At 47.0% G+C, this 17,273-nt stretch overlaps 1 protein-coding gene across 2 annotated transcripts in view; it reads right to left on the bottom strand.

The window, feature by feature from the left end:
* srl (sarcalumenin) overlaps positions 1 to 13,709 on the bottom strand; it is a 29,232-nt gene extending 15,523 nt beyond the window's left edge. For both annotated transcript variants that reach the window (XM_036552241.1, XM_036552242.1), the window contains exon 1: positions 13,645 to 13,709. In XM_036552241.1, the coding sequence (XP_036408134.1) occupies positions 13,645 to 13,702 (58 nt within the window). In that variant the 5' untranslated portion in view covers positions 13,703 to 13,709. The remainder of the gene's footprint in view (positions 1 to 13,644) is intronic.
* Positions 13,710 to 17,273: the final 3,564 nt, after the last annotated feature.

The raw sequence follows: 17,273 nt of genomic DNA, 5'->3' as shown, positions 1-17,273 counted from the left end.
TGTGTGTATATTATACAAAGTGCTCCAAGCAAATCTGTCAGTGCACCTCTTATGCATTTTTTAACTTCAAATTTGGCAACATTCGGGATGTAACTGTCAGTACAGCAAAGTTTCTGCTCTAGCTGTGAAAGCTCGCTGAACTAGCATGACTCAGCCACACGCTTTGGCTTTCTCCTTACGGGCAGGAGGCTAACGCATTGTTCTAACATATGGGACTGTTAAGGCTGTCTGACTCTATGAGAATGTTTTTCCTTTTTTTTTTTTTTACAAGGAAGTACATTATGTTCTGGAACACAGAAACATTCCATGCTCTCCCACATGGTGAGAGGACTGAAACTCCCACGATGCCACGTGCCAAGCCTAAGTCAAACCTGTGAAAGAAAGCAAAGTGTTGTAGAAGGAAAGGAGATGATGTGAGACATGCTCCATATTGTGTCTACATTTGTGTCTGTGCAAACACCTGTTTTTCTTTGCCGTTACAGATTTCTCTCCAAGAAACAGAGAAATTATAACAGTAATAAAAAAGCTGTACACATTACTGTACTTTTATTCATTACTTCATTACTTTTACTTATTATTGTACTTGTTATATAAATAGAATAGATATACACCAATGACATATAAAAGATACATGCTATCTATAGTATGTGGCTAATGTGTTGGTATTTGCAGTGTATGTTGAATATAAAAATGCTCTTCCCCTTGGTTTTTCTCCCTCATCTGCTGAGGGCTTTTTTTGAGAGCCTGCTTCCAGGTTAGTGGCGGTGTCGTGTTCCCCCAGAGAGAGGTTGGAAAGGCCAGGGTGTCATGTCGTGGAGGAGGCTGGAGCCAGAACACGGGCTTCCGTTAACATGCGCGCACTCGTCAGCTTGTTTCACTTTCATCGATAACTGATTCTTATCTGGGAAACCGTGATAACTGACAATAAGAAAGATGTCCATAGAGCACTCTTCCTCATCGTGACACCTTGCAATCAACTGTCTTGTCTGCAAAGGAGAAGACACACTGGGTCACTGCCATGGCTGCAGCCTCCTTAGCAAAATAAATACACTATTGGATATCAGCAGCTAAAGCCACGTCTGTTGCTCCTTTGACCGTACACAGACTAAATGTCTGTCACCAGATTTGTGCGCCAGGCTTAACGAGCTGCTAGGTCGAAGTCAGACCGAAGATTCTGGAAGATACCCGCCGCCTGGCCCCCCACCCCGCTGGCAGAGGGGTAAATGAGACGTCCTTCTAGAAACACCCCCCGCGCCCTCAAGGCTGCCAACGGGGGGGGGGGGGTGGAGGAGCAGATTCCTCTCTCGCCCGCGAGGAATCCGTCTCACCCCTGGCATTAATCGTACCCCCCCACCCCCCCCTTCCACTGCCTGGAGTGTTGGCCGTAAACTCGGGCCTCTGCCAGAGCCTAGCGCTCCTCTGCCACTCCTTGCCCCAAGGCCCAAGGCTCGAACCCGCGTGGGAAGCCTGCAGTCCTGAGGGGCCATGGCCCCTGTGCCTCCTTCCAGCGGGTGCCTGGACCACATCCACAACGGGAAATGCGGTCCGAGCAATCCTCCTGCAAGCACGGGCGCCGGCCAAGAGCCTCTCGCGGAATCCTGCGTCGAATTACTAATAAACTTACGCAGCAGGGGGAGACATTTTTATTGACATGAGTGAGCAGTTTGTTTATTTACAGTAAATTGAGTTCCCAGAATTCCCTGTTCCTCTCTGTGTCACGCTTTACTGTGTGAGGTCTAAATACACTTTAAATACAGAGTAATCAAGCAAGAAAGTCCTACATGATTTGGAGGGTATTTTGCACCCACTCTGTTTGTGGGTGCTAGCACAGTTTATTTGGTCACATGACTGTTAATTTAATTAAAGGGGTGGGCTTCAGTGTAAGGTTGGGGTTACATTTAGTGAGGGGGTGGTCTGGCTGGTGTTTCAGTTATGGTTAGGATATTGCACATGGACTTACATTTGTACATAAGCAACAATATTACGTCCTTCATTATTGACTTTGAATCCAAATACAGAGTTATCTTTGTATCTATTTATTTGAATTTATAGATTTGTATAAATGCTTTCATTACATGTCAGTTACACAGTTGTTACACTGTAATAACTTGAGTAAATTTTCCCTTCTGTAAATAAGGTACACTTACAAAAGTATGAATAGTCTCATCAGAACTCACTCTCACACACAGAGAGAGAGAGAGAGGGAAAGAGAGAGAGAGAGAAAACGAGTTTCAGTTCTTGAGGGAATAAGTTACATTTACATTTATTCATTTGGCAGACGCTTTTATCCAAAGCAACATACAAGTGAGGCAGAGTACAGTACAAGCAAAAAACCACAAGGAGACAACAATATTAGAAGCACAGCATAACCGGGTTTCAATGGTTGGCCAGACAAGGTACAGTAATGCTTTGAAGTTCCAGCCTGGAACCTCGCCATCAAATACACCACAAGAACAAAATGACCTACACTGTCTTGAGCCACCAGAAGAGGTGTGCCCTCTTTTGTTGCGTCCAGATTGCAGACAGCATCCGGAGCAAAGCTAGCAGCGAGCAAGGCCAGCCATCGAGCAGGGCTACACCAGCTAATCTGCCACAGAGAGGCTGTTATCGGTGCTCCTTTGAGTCACAACACAACAGGAAATTCAATTTCAGCCGGTGGCAAGCCAGAGCTATGTCAGAACGTGTCAGACAAGGTACATAACGGCTCTACCAGCTTCTCTTACTGGGGCTACACAGCTCCAGTCCGTGAGGGCTGCAGTGAAGCTCTCTTTCCCATCTGTCTTCAAACTGGCTTCGAAGTGTCACTTACACTGACAGAGCTGCAGAACAAAAGCACATTTGCTGAATCAAGGCAATGATTTAGAGGTCATTATGGCAGCTCAGGCTAAGGTTAAATCGCCCTGCAGAGTAATGAATGGTCTCAGCCAGATGTACGATGCAAAAAAGCACTGAAAACCAAGTGCAATGGAATATGGACTATGCGAATTACAGCACAGCACAGAATATCACTGCAAAGTACATTGCATTTCAGAAACAGCAGAGAACAGTGTCTTATTGTAAATTGCAGTACAGGACAGTATGGTATCTTCTTGCAGAGTATATTGCAGTGTAGGTACATATCTTGCCATGAAATACAGTATAGGACACAACAGTACCAAGGACACTGAATACGGTGACACAACCTGAAACAAGGACTCAGGACACCAAACGGATTCGTTCAAAGAAGACAAAGTTTCTTTTACTGAAGACTCGAGAGAAAAGCAAACAGGCTTGGTGTGAGAGTTCAACAAACAGCAAGAGTGGCAATTCAAGACTGAACAACTATGTGGGCAAAGGGAAGGGCTTAAATGACAGAAAACAGAGGTGAGATCAGTAACTAACGCAGGTGGAGGACGCTAACGAAATGAGACAGGAAGTTAAGAGGCCATCTGGTGGGTCATCTCAGGAAGCAGCAGCCGAACAGTAACCCTGACAAACAGCCTGTGAAAACTCTGTGGGTTCTTAGTGATTGTCTGCTGCTGCTTGTGTGGGGAACTTTGAATATGAATGACAAAAGGGAAGAGATTGTCAGTCACTGTAGCACCTGCTCACCATACTGCATCTGGTTGCACCTCAAAGAGGTTCTGCCTTTACATCAAATATAAACGATGACCAAGGAAAATGCATCATGTCACGGACCACGGCTGTGATCAGATGCAACTTCTGTTGCGGTTGCGTTTTATGCACGCAAATCATCTGTGGTGTAAAAAAAAAAAAATATTGCAGCTGTTGCGCTTGCTATGAATTTAGAGTAAACACCCCCTTTTTTTGCACAGAGAAAGCAGAAGCTTCTCCCCTTTCCCCTAGAAAAATCCCCCCGCCGCACAACATTAATTGTGTTGATCATCTCCGGCTCGCGGTGAAACCGAGCCTTCGCCCCTCAGCGCCGGGGTGTGATGGCCCGGCCAGCGCAACGCAGCCTGCGGGGTGAGACACGCCCGCGCCGCGGAGACGCGCACACAGTTACGCCGCTAAAAATAGGGCCGCGTAATGTCAACGGCAAAACTCCAAAGGTTAGTGGGGGAAATGGGGGGTGGTGAGGGGTGATGGGGGGTGGTGGTGGTGGTGGGGGGTTGCTCTGAGCTGCAGCGTGGAGCGCTGTCCGATATTTACACGAGATGTCAGCACCCCACCGATGTTAACGTGGTTTACGAGAGAAAGGACAGACAGAAAGCAGGCAGTCTCAAACAGGTAAATATAAGTATACAGGTACCAGAGCTGGGTGGTACATAAATAATGGAGAATAAGGTAACATACCTTCTCACTTTGAAATTTCTAAACCCAAGGATATGTAAGTGCGTTAACAATCATGTAAATTATCAACCCAATAAAACACAGGCAATAAGGCAAAAACCCAAACCTGGGGTATTCAGTATTAGTACAGAGAATTAGGTAAAGTGCCTGGCACTACATACATATAAAAGATCCAGTCAGTTTGGCAGTAAGAGCCTCAGGCCGCTAGGGCAGCTCCTCTGTCCTCAGGTCACCCCCTGAAGTGTGCTCTTTTGTAATGCAGTGTGCGTCAAAGGCTAAGCAGATGGGCCTCCATCAGAATCGGGTTAAGTTGGAACGGTTTGGAGGGGTGAGAGTGGGTGGTAATTTAATCAGAGCAGATCTGATTGCAGGCGATGGCAAACGAAGAAGGGAAAAAAAAAAACAGCAACCCATAAATGCTCCAAATAGCATCGGTAAAGTGGAGCATTTCCCTCAGACAAGAGCTTCAGTCCAGCGCAGAGTTAAAACTGCACTGTAAAGAGCTGGATTGGTGAGACTCAAGATTATGCTTTGAGGCAAAGCATCATGAAACACGATCTTGACCACAGTCACGAACATGACCGTGACCACAACCACAACCGCAATTTCAACCACGCCCCCTCAATCCCAGATTCTGTTGACCGTCCGGCCTAAACCCGGATTCCAACCTTGTGTTGGTTAATCCATCTGGCTCTGGCCTCTCCTCTGGGACCCCTCCAGTTGTCATAGGGTTTTGTGGGGTGCATAGCTGTCCTCTCATTTGTGAGGTCGGGATGACAGAAAGACATTCTGATTACAAGCGTCCGAGAGCTTTCGGCCGTTTGCTTTTCGTGCCGAATTGGGGGGGTCAGGAATAAACCGGAGTCTGACAGATGGCAACACGCGCCCCCCGCGGACCTGTCTGTGGGCGACGCCCCACAACATTGACCCAACGGGTAAAGAAAAAGGAGGTGCAGATGCTGCCAAGTGGCATCCTTTTCAGCATCTACACAGCGTATGGGTTTTTACGCTTTTTGTTGTCTGGGTTATGAACTGATACCCTTCTGATGTTTCCAGCCTGACACTGAAGCAAGGGGTGCTAAAGGCTTCCAGCTTCTGATCCACCTCTTAAGTGACAAAATACCACCAATGCAAGTAAAGGTCCTTGCACAGGACTTTAATTGCCTGGAGATATGGGGGGCGTAAAAAGATTTTTCTTGGTTCAGTCATTGATGACATGATCTATAAATTCAGACATCCTTATTATTAATAAGTGTACTGTCATATTAGAAGAAAAAAGGAGAAAAGGCTTGGCACATCCAAACTGCAGGACAGAACAAGGACAGCATTCAGTGTCGATATTTTAAGACATTACATATGACAGGTCCTGTCTACAGGACATCGTCTTACACAGGGTTTACGTCAGAAACATGATGAACTGTAAATTAACCCTCGAGGGTGCCAGGGGAGAGAACTGAACTCCAGACATCTGTCACTGGGACCATGTGTCCCTTGTGGAGCCTGTCGCCTGGCAACTATATTCAGTTTTGGAAAACATTTCTGGTCGCAACAGCACATCCAGAAAGAATGCTGCTGACCGGGGCCGACGTAGTCCCGGGCTTATTGGTAAAACACAGCGTGATTGTCCATTGAAGTTTTGTGTCATCATAAAACAATAGCAGCACCAGACCTCACAGCTCTGGGGGGGTGGGGGGGGGGTGGGCTATTGAATATGTCTGCATTGTGTCTATTGAACTATTTATAGGTGGCTGTTGCTGTTCAATAAATTTCATGCATATTTGCCTGTCTTTCTAAGAAAATTCTACTTACGTTTCCATGACAACTTCATTTAACCAATCAGATTACAGCAGCTATCTGTGCTGTGGCAGTGACTGGCTGAGTGACAGGATCGTTGGAGGTGAACGGTCTGTTAAAGTGCTCAGATCCTCTGCGGGACAAAGACCCTGTTGTGCAAATGTTAAATTGAAATAAATGAGACTCCTGCTTGCAGTGGGGATTGAGTAATAACAATGTCACATGCAAGCCAGAACACAAAAACCAGCTGTGGACTGCTCGGGCCGTCCAGTACAATGCTCTTCCGGTTAAAAAGGTTAAGGGTCCTAGTTTGTGCTTTCCTGTTCTGTCCGGTCTAGTCCTGATATGGTGAGGTTCTCACTGATCCAGCTCAGTGAGTGTGTGTGTGAGTTAGGGTGTGTGTGTGTGTGTGTGTGTGTGTGTGTGTGTGTGTGCTGATGCAGGTAAACCCCTGGGATCAGGTTCCGCTGGCTGTACCTAAAAGGCCAATTCAATTTACGTTAATTGAATTAGGGGAGGGTGGGAGGTCTTTGGGCCTGGGACCAGCGGAGGCTGTGCAGAAGCCTTTAAGAGCGCTTGGCCCGGGGGAAGCTCTGGAGGCAGGGACCCGCGCTGGGATTTCACAAAGACTATCTGATTACAGTGGACTAAAGTGCGGACTTTCCCTTCGTTAAACGCCTGTGGCACACCGAGGCACCAGGGTGGGGGGGTCCTCGGTGACCAACCACCGTTCCCCCCCTACTAAACAAGCGAACACCCCGATAATACGCCGGTAATTAGTTCTCTGTATTTCCAGAGAACCGCGGGTGAGTGTAAAGCCGTCTTTGTTCCAAACGGTAGTGCCAGTTTCCACACTGGGGGCGCTGGCCTGGTGGGGGTAGGGGGGGGTGGAGGGGGTGGCTGTGTGGCGTGGTGATGGGGACACGGATGGCGACAGGTGCCAGGGTTTTGGGAGCTGGTTCCTCCTGGGGACAGAAATAGCCCTACAATGGGGCAGGGGATGGAAAGGGTGGGGGGGAAAGAGAATTCCTCTCCTATTTTAAGGCAAGAGCATCAGCCGGACTGACATCCCCCCGGGCCCCTGCGACTCTGACAGACCTCACACACACACACACACACGCACACACACACACACACACACACACACACACACACACACACACACATATCTGCATCTGCACTCATGCACAATCCTGCGATGAAAACTCTCCAAGCACATATGCATTACTGTCAAGATTACATTACTGTCATTTAGCAGATGCCCTTATCCCAAACGGCAGGTTACAATTTTTAAATGTTATCCATTTATACAGCTGGGTATTTACTGAGGCAAATCTTGGTTAAGTAGGCCTACCGTGCCCAAGGGTACAGCAGCTTTGCCCCAGCAGGGAATCAAACCAGGAAACTTTTGGTTATGAGCCATGTTCCTTACCACTATGTTGCACTGCCATACACAGTCTCACACACACACACACACACACACACACACACACACACACACACAGATATCTGCATTTGAACTCAGGCACATTCCTGCATTAAACACAGCACAGGGCTAAAATTACATTAGAATACAGTCTTTGAGAAGGACCACAGAAAAGGGTCCTCCAGCAGTGACGATACAGTTGGTCCTTGTCATGGAAAAGTGAACTGGGGAGTCAATCCACAGAGAGATGCAAGGAGCTGATCTGAGCTGAGTTATGTAGGGTAGTACAGCACAGAACAGAGAGCTCTGTGATCTTATTCTGCTGGTTCCTGCTGTTCTACCAAAGGTTTGAAGATTCACAAGAACAGCCATGAAGTCATGGACTCATCTTGCTTTAGAAGCGTGTCTTACACCCCTCTGTCTGTCCAGGGAAACATGACCTGCACGTGCCACAGAACGGGACCAAACAGTCCCAGCAGCACATGAGCTCCCCTCTGTGACTCTGCTGCCTCTGGTCAGCGCTGCTGTCTGACTCTAGGACCTCCACCTGACCACCGGGGCGAAATGCCAGGAGGGACGATCCCTCATGTCTAGAGTTCCAAACTAAAGCGATTGCACAGAGGCCAACATGGTGGAATTTCTGTTCCATAGACTGAAAGTTCCATCCCTCTATTGTTGAATCAAACATTCCGCCACTGCAATTCCTGCATTCAGAACTATAAAATGAAGCTGGAAGGAGTGAACTGTCTCCCAAGTGACAAAGTGACTTCAGAGTGACAAGAAAGATCACTCAGAGAAGCCTAGAACTGCAGAATGTTCAGAGAAAACAGCAAAGCAAAATTAATCAAAAAAAAAAAAACAAAAACAAAAACATAGGCGTTGCCAAATCATTGCAACTTTACAAATCCCGAGCGTGCATCCTTTGATTATATTGCATTACATCATTTAGCAGACGCTCTTACCCAGAGCCACTTCCAAATAAGTGCATCACAATGCTAAGAGTAGTTATTGAAAAGATTAATTATCTTTTAGGACTGGTGAAGGCATGAAGGAGGAAAGGGCATCATTGATCAAATCAGCACCAAAAATGGGAAGCGAAGGGAGACAGAAAAGTGACAGATCATCAGAGCTGAGAATTATGCGTCAGCATAATCAGCAGGTAGCTACACCTGGGCCGTAGGATAAAGACCTCGCCCCCAAAGTTTCTGATTAGAGGGAAACTCTCCAAAATGTAACTGCTTTTTTCCACTCTGTTAGGCCAGTGTTTTACACCAAAATATAATGTATTACCTAATTTGGTTATTTTATGTTATCTTTGGGAAAGTTGACTCTTGGAAAATAAAAAAAAAACTCTGAAATGTATTGGTACAATTAAAATACTGTTAAAAATTAACATGCAGCAGTTCTGTTTATTCAGAAATATTAATTTCTGAATAAATTTCAGGTTAATTTCAGGTTAATTTCATGTTAATAGTCAAACAGTAACTGAGGACTGGAATTCTACAATGGATCTGGAGATGGCCTTTCCCCTGGAAATTGAATAATTAATAATATAATTAAAAAATAATAATTAAAAAAAAGCAAATTGAATGAATGCAAAGTTACACAAAACCTGTGTGTTTTATGGGTCACTCAGTAACCCCCATAAGATCACCTCCAGTGTCACCTCCACCAGACAGTAGAGGAATGCTACGTCAGTGTGCTATCTCCACCGTCACTGTCTGAAAGCCATTTACTGGCGACATCTTACACTTTACGATTCAGCGCTCTTCAGAATTCCCACTCTGTGCATGTGTGTGTGTGTGTGTGTGTGGATGCATGGAGGTTACTATGGTGCAGAGAAACGTGTTAATAGAGTGGAAGAGTGTCCTTTCATGGAATGTTAACACACTTCTTCAAAGGGACAAACAGCCCGCACTCGGCAGTAAAAATTCTCCCCGAGTCTTACATAAACTGCTGTTTATTATTGTGAAAGTGTAATTTACCCGCACAGTGGGTACGGGAGAGCAGAGAACGACTCTCCCACTCCCATTAGCTAGTGCCACAGAGAAGCCCAAATTGCTTTCTACGAGCTATTTAAATGTGAATCAGGTGAAGGGACGGCTCCTAGCTGGGAATAAAAGGTCTGCTCCGGCCCTTGGAAAGGGAAGTGGAAAAGAATGGTGCACAGCGAAAGACGAAACCTCTCCACACCTTTGTGCGCCATGGTGTCCATGAAATCCAAGACGCGGCCATGGAGGGTGACAGCCAGGGGAGAGAGCTCTCCCAAAATGTACACCATGCTCTGGGCCTCCTCTCACAGATTTCCTGCTCTGGCTGGGGTGGTGGCCATGCCCTGCTGGGATACCACAAACCACAAACCAGACACCCCCCCGCCCCCCTGACTCTAAACTATCACACTGTAACACGGGGACTGAACCTCGCACGCAGAACGGGGGCCTGCGCTATAGCGGTGAGGCTCCCTCAGGAATGCACGACACACTATGTCTAGTTTGCAAGCCCTGCACAAAGGCACCAGTGCACCTATAGGAACGCACCAGGGATTATCATCCCCGCCCCCCCCCCCCTTAGCTCCCTCCACAGGGAGAAGAAAAGGACACACTAAACGTTTCAATTCAATCACCCCCCCCCCCCCCCCCCCACTGTCCTCGTCTTCCTCCCCTGTCCAATCCGCCAGCAGACCTTAGCTTCACTAAGCCACCCTGCAGCTTCATAGCTGGAACGTTCTGAACAGGCTGAAAACCTGTGTGTGTGGGTTCCTCTGAAATCTAAGCTGGTATGCTGTGTTCTGATACTCTGATTAACGTATACTGCCCCTGTCCTCAGTGATGGAGGCTGGGGGTAAATAGGATCTCTAACCCTGTAACACATTTTATTAAACAATGATTTAATTTTCCTAAAAAAAATCCTTATATTCAACCTTCTTTTTGTGTCAAACCGAGGTCACAAAGTTGTTTTGTGTTTTTACTTTGTGTAGCGAATCAACTAAATTAATCTCTAATCTACATTTACATGCTTTATTTTCACATGGTTCAGACCTGCCAGTGAATGGTAGGAGGAGGTAGAACATGAGGAGAAAGCTGATGTCGATATGATAAACACTCCGTTAGGAGAGCCAACAAAATTCTCATTAAACGTAACACTCCATCAAACATGTCTGTGAAGCTCTGGTGAAACCAGTGATGTGGAAAGATAGATATTAACTGATCTTCATATTATTCATTCTCAAGTGAGTATACAGTGCATGAAAGAGTGTAAAAAACCTGCATAAAACCCAGAAGACATGAGGTTTAACCAACGCCACCATCACAGCCGGCCTGCACAAAAGCAGCCCCTCATTCAGAAATTGGCCTTTTCACAGATTTATACACACAACTTCACAGGAAACAGACAGCAGAGCAGGCCTAAGATGGCATTTTAAATGTATTTGCAATATATTGTTCGGCTGAACAACATTTTTCTCAATATATTATCATATATTTCATTTTTGTATGGGCAAATCTGGAGGATAAACCCTTGCTGTTGCGCGATTCTAAGGAATGTGGTGGCAATAGTAAAGACGCGACCGTACAAAAAATCCAGGAAGTCAGAATGTCAGAAGTACTTTTGCCAAACCGTTGTTACTCCCACGTGCTCCGACCTGAAGTGAACTTGCACCCCAAAAAAAGCAGCCAAAAGCAGTCATGAGCGGTCGCTTTGTGCTGTAGCTGCAGCAGGCCTGGGCATTAGGGGGATCTCTGAATGCTCCCTCGCTCTGCACCGAATATTCCTGTTGGTGGTCTTGTAAACAGCAAGTGCTGAATTGTTGTATTTAACTACAGCTACATTTATTTATTACACTGTTTCTAACTAAACGTTCTAACTTTAATGGATAATGGAGAAGTTCAAGGCATACAGTAGAGTCCTTCCCTCACTTGATAACGCGATTGTACAGTATGTGTTACTTAGACATCTTCGATCTGATTGGTTCTTCGTTCCTTTAAGTGAGACGGACACGTGAGAGAGGACTGACAGCTCCGTTAGGGACAGTGACTGTATGAATGACCTCCCTGTAACATGCTCCTGCACCCTAAACTCTGACAGCATCATTCCAAATGAAGACACGCACCTCCTGAAAAAGGGGGCTCTCGATCTCAGCCCGGCCTTGAGCAACCTCACGACAGCAACGTAAATGTTTGCGTTTGTTGCGGCGGACACTGCCCTGTGCTACACTTTGCAAAAACCCTCTGCGACGGACACAGCCACACCACACACAACCGGACAGATGGACGATTTATCACTGATTAATTGACGGAGGGATTGAAAGGAGAGAAGGTACGGGCAGGCGGCTCCGCAGATACGCTCAGGATTGACAGGCAGACAGATGCACGGCAGGGATAAAGCCTGACAAACAGACCCGTATACCAGGCCGGGATTGGCCCGCGGCCCCTCCTGTTGTGATAATGGATGCCCATATAAGGTCGCTGGCCGGGAATAAATTGCGATTGTGACAGTGCTGCCTGACAGCAGCTGTGCTTGGTGTCCAAAGGGGGGGGGGTGGGGGGGCTGGGATAGCAGAGGGGGAGGCGGGCATAGTGGATGGTGGTGTCGGGTTACGGTGCGCTTTCCAATCTTAGACACCTGATGGCAGGGTTGGATATGGAGGACCAGGCCAGAGCTGAAAGGATCCCAAGGACGGCCAAGGGTAACGCCGACCACCGGCCGAAAAAAACCTCTTCCGCTCTTTTGACAGAGGAGGATACCCAAAGATTTGGGGGTCAGAACTGGTTCTGGACTGGATTCGGTCAACAGTCATTGTTTACTTCGACAACAAATTAAATACAAACCTTACTTTTTTTCACAGTTCAGTGAGTACAGCAGTCACCCATTGTGTGGCATTGTGTTTGTTTTTAAACAGTGCTAAAGTTAGAGGTGGAAGCCACTCACCAACCAAAAATGCCTTTCATGCGTTTATTACATCACAATACCATAAATTCCATCAGTGGTCCGATTGTTCCATCAATTGTTCCAGCAATTCCAAACACAGCTTTAAAGCCCTGAGGCCCAAAAGCATCCACACACCTCAACAGTTTCAAATCCACCATCAGGGAATTTTGCTCATTGCAAACAACTGCAAGAAACCGGCTATTGCGAATCAATATGACTGAGAGAAGTCTCTGAGAACAAGCTGTTTTTTTCCATTGAGACAGACAGACAGACAGACAGACGGATGGACAAGCCAGCTCTGCTGTGATCCCACTCCTCTCTCCCTGAGTGCAGGAAAATTTCCATCAGCTGGTGACACGCTCCAGGGCATCTTACAATTGTCCTCTGAGCCAAACATTCTGATATATTAAAGCCCATGGACAGATTATCTGTGCCTGTGAGCGCGCATGTTGTGTGTGTGTATTCTGCTAGTCATATAAAGGAGTGTATGCACAAGCTTTAAAAATAAAGTAAAACCCAGAAACTGCTGCGCATGCACCTACACTTTAAATAAATGCACGTAGATGTAGAGACATATAAATATTCTGTCCTGAGCTCGGTGGCGGCCGTCTTATTTTAAACAGCAGATTTTAAATAGCGCTGAGCTGTGACAGTCAGGGGACCTGGTGAAGGCTTCCCCTGCAGGACTCAGTGTGACCGTTACCTAAGTCACGGTTTAAAGGACCTCTCCTCCTCCTCCATACTTTCACTGACTGCCCTACCATCTCCTCATCTTCCTCCTAACAGCATCAAAGTAGAGCTCTACACTGCAGCCTTAATAAAGACAACAGGGACAGGCCACCACGGACCTGCCCTTGTTTGGACACAGGTGGTAGTCGTAATAGGAACCAGGACAGCAAAGCGGAAACGAGGAATGCCACCACTTATTCTCTCCAGTCAAAATTCCGCCTATAACACGGCCTATAAACTGGCCCATTTGGCTCAGTTTGGCCCGGCCTGGCTCTGCCGTGTGGGTACAGATCTTTTCACCCTGAGAAACAAGGGGTTCCACTGCCCCTGCCCCCCCCCCCCCACCCCGCCTCGAACAGTCCTCACCCCCCCCCCCCCCACCCTCCATTTCCAGTAACCGCAGGTCAACAGGTGACGACACTCAGACAAAACATGCGTGTCAACAACCCGCGAGAAAACCAAGCCGTTCCACTCACCTGCGGCGGCCAGGACCAGCAGAGAGACAAAGCAGCAGACCGAGACTATGCCCTTCATTTTGGCTGCCAGGAGACCTGTGACAGTCGGAGCGGCTATATATACCAGGGGAAAAAGGTCAAAGGGCACCGGAGCTGGGTGGTGGGAGTGGCTGGTTGTGGGGGGGTGGGCAGGCGGGCGGCTCCGCTCACCACCAGCCCCGAGCTTGTCGGAGCAGCTGTCTGTTTCTTTTAGAAATGGAGTCCAGCTGCTGACGTCAAACACGGAGAGGACCGAGAGCTTCCATTCACTCCTTACTGCGGCCGTTTCCTGCTCCTTCCAGGGCTCAGAAAGAAGGGCATGTTGCACAGAGACGGAGCAGCGTCTGCCTGAGACTTCCCTTTCTGGCAGAGGCAGGATGCCTGCTCTGTAGTCCATAGGATCCTGCTTTTAAAAAGATGTTTGAAGATGTTTGAAGATCTCACAGAATCCTACAGTGTGTGGTCCAAATCCCTTTGTATATTATTGGCGTAGCCATTCAGTCCCTACAGGACTTTTTTTAGGGGTCAGACGATTTCAGACTCTAACATGTTGAAAACATGTTGAAAACAATGCTTAAGGACTTTGCACACATGCAATATTGCATCATTGCTACTTACCAGATGCTCCTATCCAGAGGGGACTTGCATAGGTTACAATTTTTACATGTTATCCATTTATTCAGCTGGATATTTCCTGAGGCAATTCTGGGTTAAGTACCTTACCCAAGGGCACAGCAGCAGTGCCCCAGTGGGGAATTAAACTGGCAACTTTTTGTTTACAAGGCCTGCTCCTTAACACTGTTCTTCACTGCCACAGTATATGAAATACCATGATGTACGTCTTATCTCTGTTAGGAGTGTGGTAATACATGGATTCATATCCCTTTGATTGACCCCATTGATTCAGAAAATGATTTTTTGTGACCTGCCATGATATCCTCAAACTGTATCATCCTCATAGACCAACACATCTCCAGTACATCTGAGAATCTGACTAGGAGTGACAGTAAAATTCACATTATTAAAGCCAGATATAATTTGATCCAAAGCTGAACAGTTGGAAAGCATTGTGAATAATGCCTATAATTTTCCTGTCACACTTTGTGAAACTGTGACCAATCCTCTCTCACACTCAGAAGGGTTTGCTCAGAAGGGCGATCCATTGTGAATGTCTTTAGCAAGCAGGACTTTCCAGACGTTGTGACTGTGGGCCTATTAAAAATGTTTTAAAAATTGTGTCCAATTCAGTGTGTTCGTTTAAATGTGATAAATGACAATAAAGGTGAGGTCGACCAAATTGGAAGGGGGAGAGAGAGGGAGGCAGGGCTGGAGGGGGGGGGGGGGGGGGGGTGGGGGGGGCAAGCTGGGACACACAATTGTGGACAGCATGAGCAGGAGGTCTTTGACTCTCCTCCAATTCAAAATGTAAACAGCTGTGATTGTCCAACAGACCATTTGGAAAAGAGGAGGTGGGAGAGTGTGTGTGTATGTGTGCGGGCTGGCAAGGGATCGGGAGGGGGGAGGGCTGCAGACATAGATATTATTGTGAAAAGATGCTCAAACCGGCTGCATTGTATCTGGATCAGAGCCCTAAAACTGTGAAATTATTCCAACATTTCTAAAGTGCTCCTATTTTATTTTTATGCTCGGCTGTCGCTCGTTTCCAGGACAACACACATCGCGCATTTCATTTGGTGCACGGCATCCACTTCAGTTAGAATTAGATGCAGTGGAGTTCTGTAGCCTCTTTATTACAGATGGAGACAGTGGCGTCTTTGGACCCCTGAGGTTAGGATGGCACCAGGCCACTAAGAAAAGGTTATGCAGGGACCCCATGCAGGATGGATGATCAGGAGGTGGAGAGGATCAGGGTTGCAGACGAGACACATGTCACTGGAATTTGAAGGTGTGATGTGTTTCACGTGTTGGTTGAGAAAACCGGTTTAGAAGGGTTTGGTTGTTTTCATGAGGGACTCTCTGAAAATTCCTTTCCTGAATGTTAATTCAAAACTGAATTTACACAGCAGGACATCTTACGACCATAATTCAGGTTAGATACCTATAATCAAGAGTTCGACAGCAGTGGCCCACCTGAGATTTAAACCAACAGCCTACTGGTTACAAATCGAGGTCCTGAGCTGCTACAGGACACTGCCACTCGGCTGTGAGCTCAGGTGATTTTAAGAGAAGAGGAATAAGGCCTCACATAAGCCCTAACACATTCAGCCTCAGGCTGACACGGGTGTCCGAAGGGCATGCCATACATTAGACAGAATGCATTGAAATCATTTTTGCGGCAGAAGGTCATTGCATGTCCGAATGTAAGCAGGGTCAGCCAGCTGAGATCATGAACATGAGATCAGATGAGCTACACCCTGGTGCAAGATGGCACTGACAGTGAGTGTTGGGTGTGTGGTTGGGCTATAGACTAACGCTTACCTACAGGCTAAACGTACCCACTCTACCCAAGTTGACTGGCATCAGACCTTCTAGTTTATATTGATTTGTAAAAAGTGTAAGACCAACAGGATGAATTAATAGGGGCAGCAATGTAGCAAAGTGATCAGGAGCAGGACTCGTAACCGAAAGGTTGCCAATTCAATCCCCCGCTGGGGCACCGCTGTTGTACCCTTGGGCAAGGTACTTAACCCAGAACTGCCTCAGTTAATAGAAGCTGTATAAATGGATAACGTAAAAATCGTAACCTGTGTAAGTCGCTCTGGATAAGACCGTCTGCTAAATACCAATAATGTGACAATGTAACAATGTAATAGCAAGGTGTGATTGGGTCATCAGCCAGCGGGCCGGAGCAGAGTTCAGTCAGTGTGCAGCGGTGTTCAGGTGGTGACAGGTGTGCCGGGTGAAAGCACATACCATCGCTGTCCCTCTGTCCCGCATCACATCCTCTCCAGTTTCCTCGGGGGGGTCTCTCCGCACTTGTGTAAAATTATCCGCGCTGGGTGACCTTTAACCCCTACAGGAGGGGGCCTGTGTCGCATGGCCAGACATCCGGAGGGGGGGGCCGGTTGAAGAGGGAACCCCATGGTGGCTTAAATTAAAAGGATACCTACCTCTCGGACTGCCTACACTTGTGCCCCCCCCATACGCATAGTAGCTGTAGGAGAGCTGTAGGAGATAATACTGGACCCACGTCCTGGTTCATCCCAGGACAGCAGGCTAAGGGGTCCCCTCAGCTGAAGAAACAAACGGCAGCTCTGGGGTCCGGCTGTCAATCAGGCTCTTACATGTCACACGTTATCACAGAGGCCTGGGTGCTCTCTCATCGGCAGCAGATATACAAAGCGGCCAGAACAAATGGTGCATTTAGCAAAACGGGCAAAGAAACATACATTGCAGGATATTAGTTCAAATGGTTCATTTTCACCTTCCATTGAAACTCCTTCCCTTTGCTCTCCATAGAAAAATGAGCAGAAAACATAGGTAATTTATAACTTAACTTTTATATTATGTAAGAAACATGCATGTCAACATCTTGACATAAGCGATGTTGCGATGTCTTATCTTAAGAGCGCGCAACAGAGGGCAAGGTCGAGAGATAAAGGAGCGGAGAGCCAGATCTGTCACTGGACGGGAGATCGTCATCGCCATGT

This window comes from Megalops cyprinoides, chromosome 19 (genome assembly GCF_013368585.1).
Source record: "Megalops cyprinoides isolate fMegCyp1 chromosome 19, fMegCyp1.pri, whole genome shotgun sequence".
NCBI classification, from domain to species: Eukaryota; Metazoa; Chordata; class Actinopteri; order Elopiformes; family Megalopidae; genus Megalops; species Megalops cyprinoides.
This window is presented reverse-complemented; position numbering and strand designations above follow the sequence as displayed.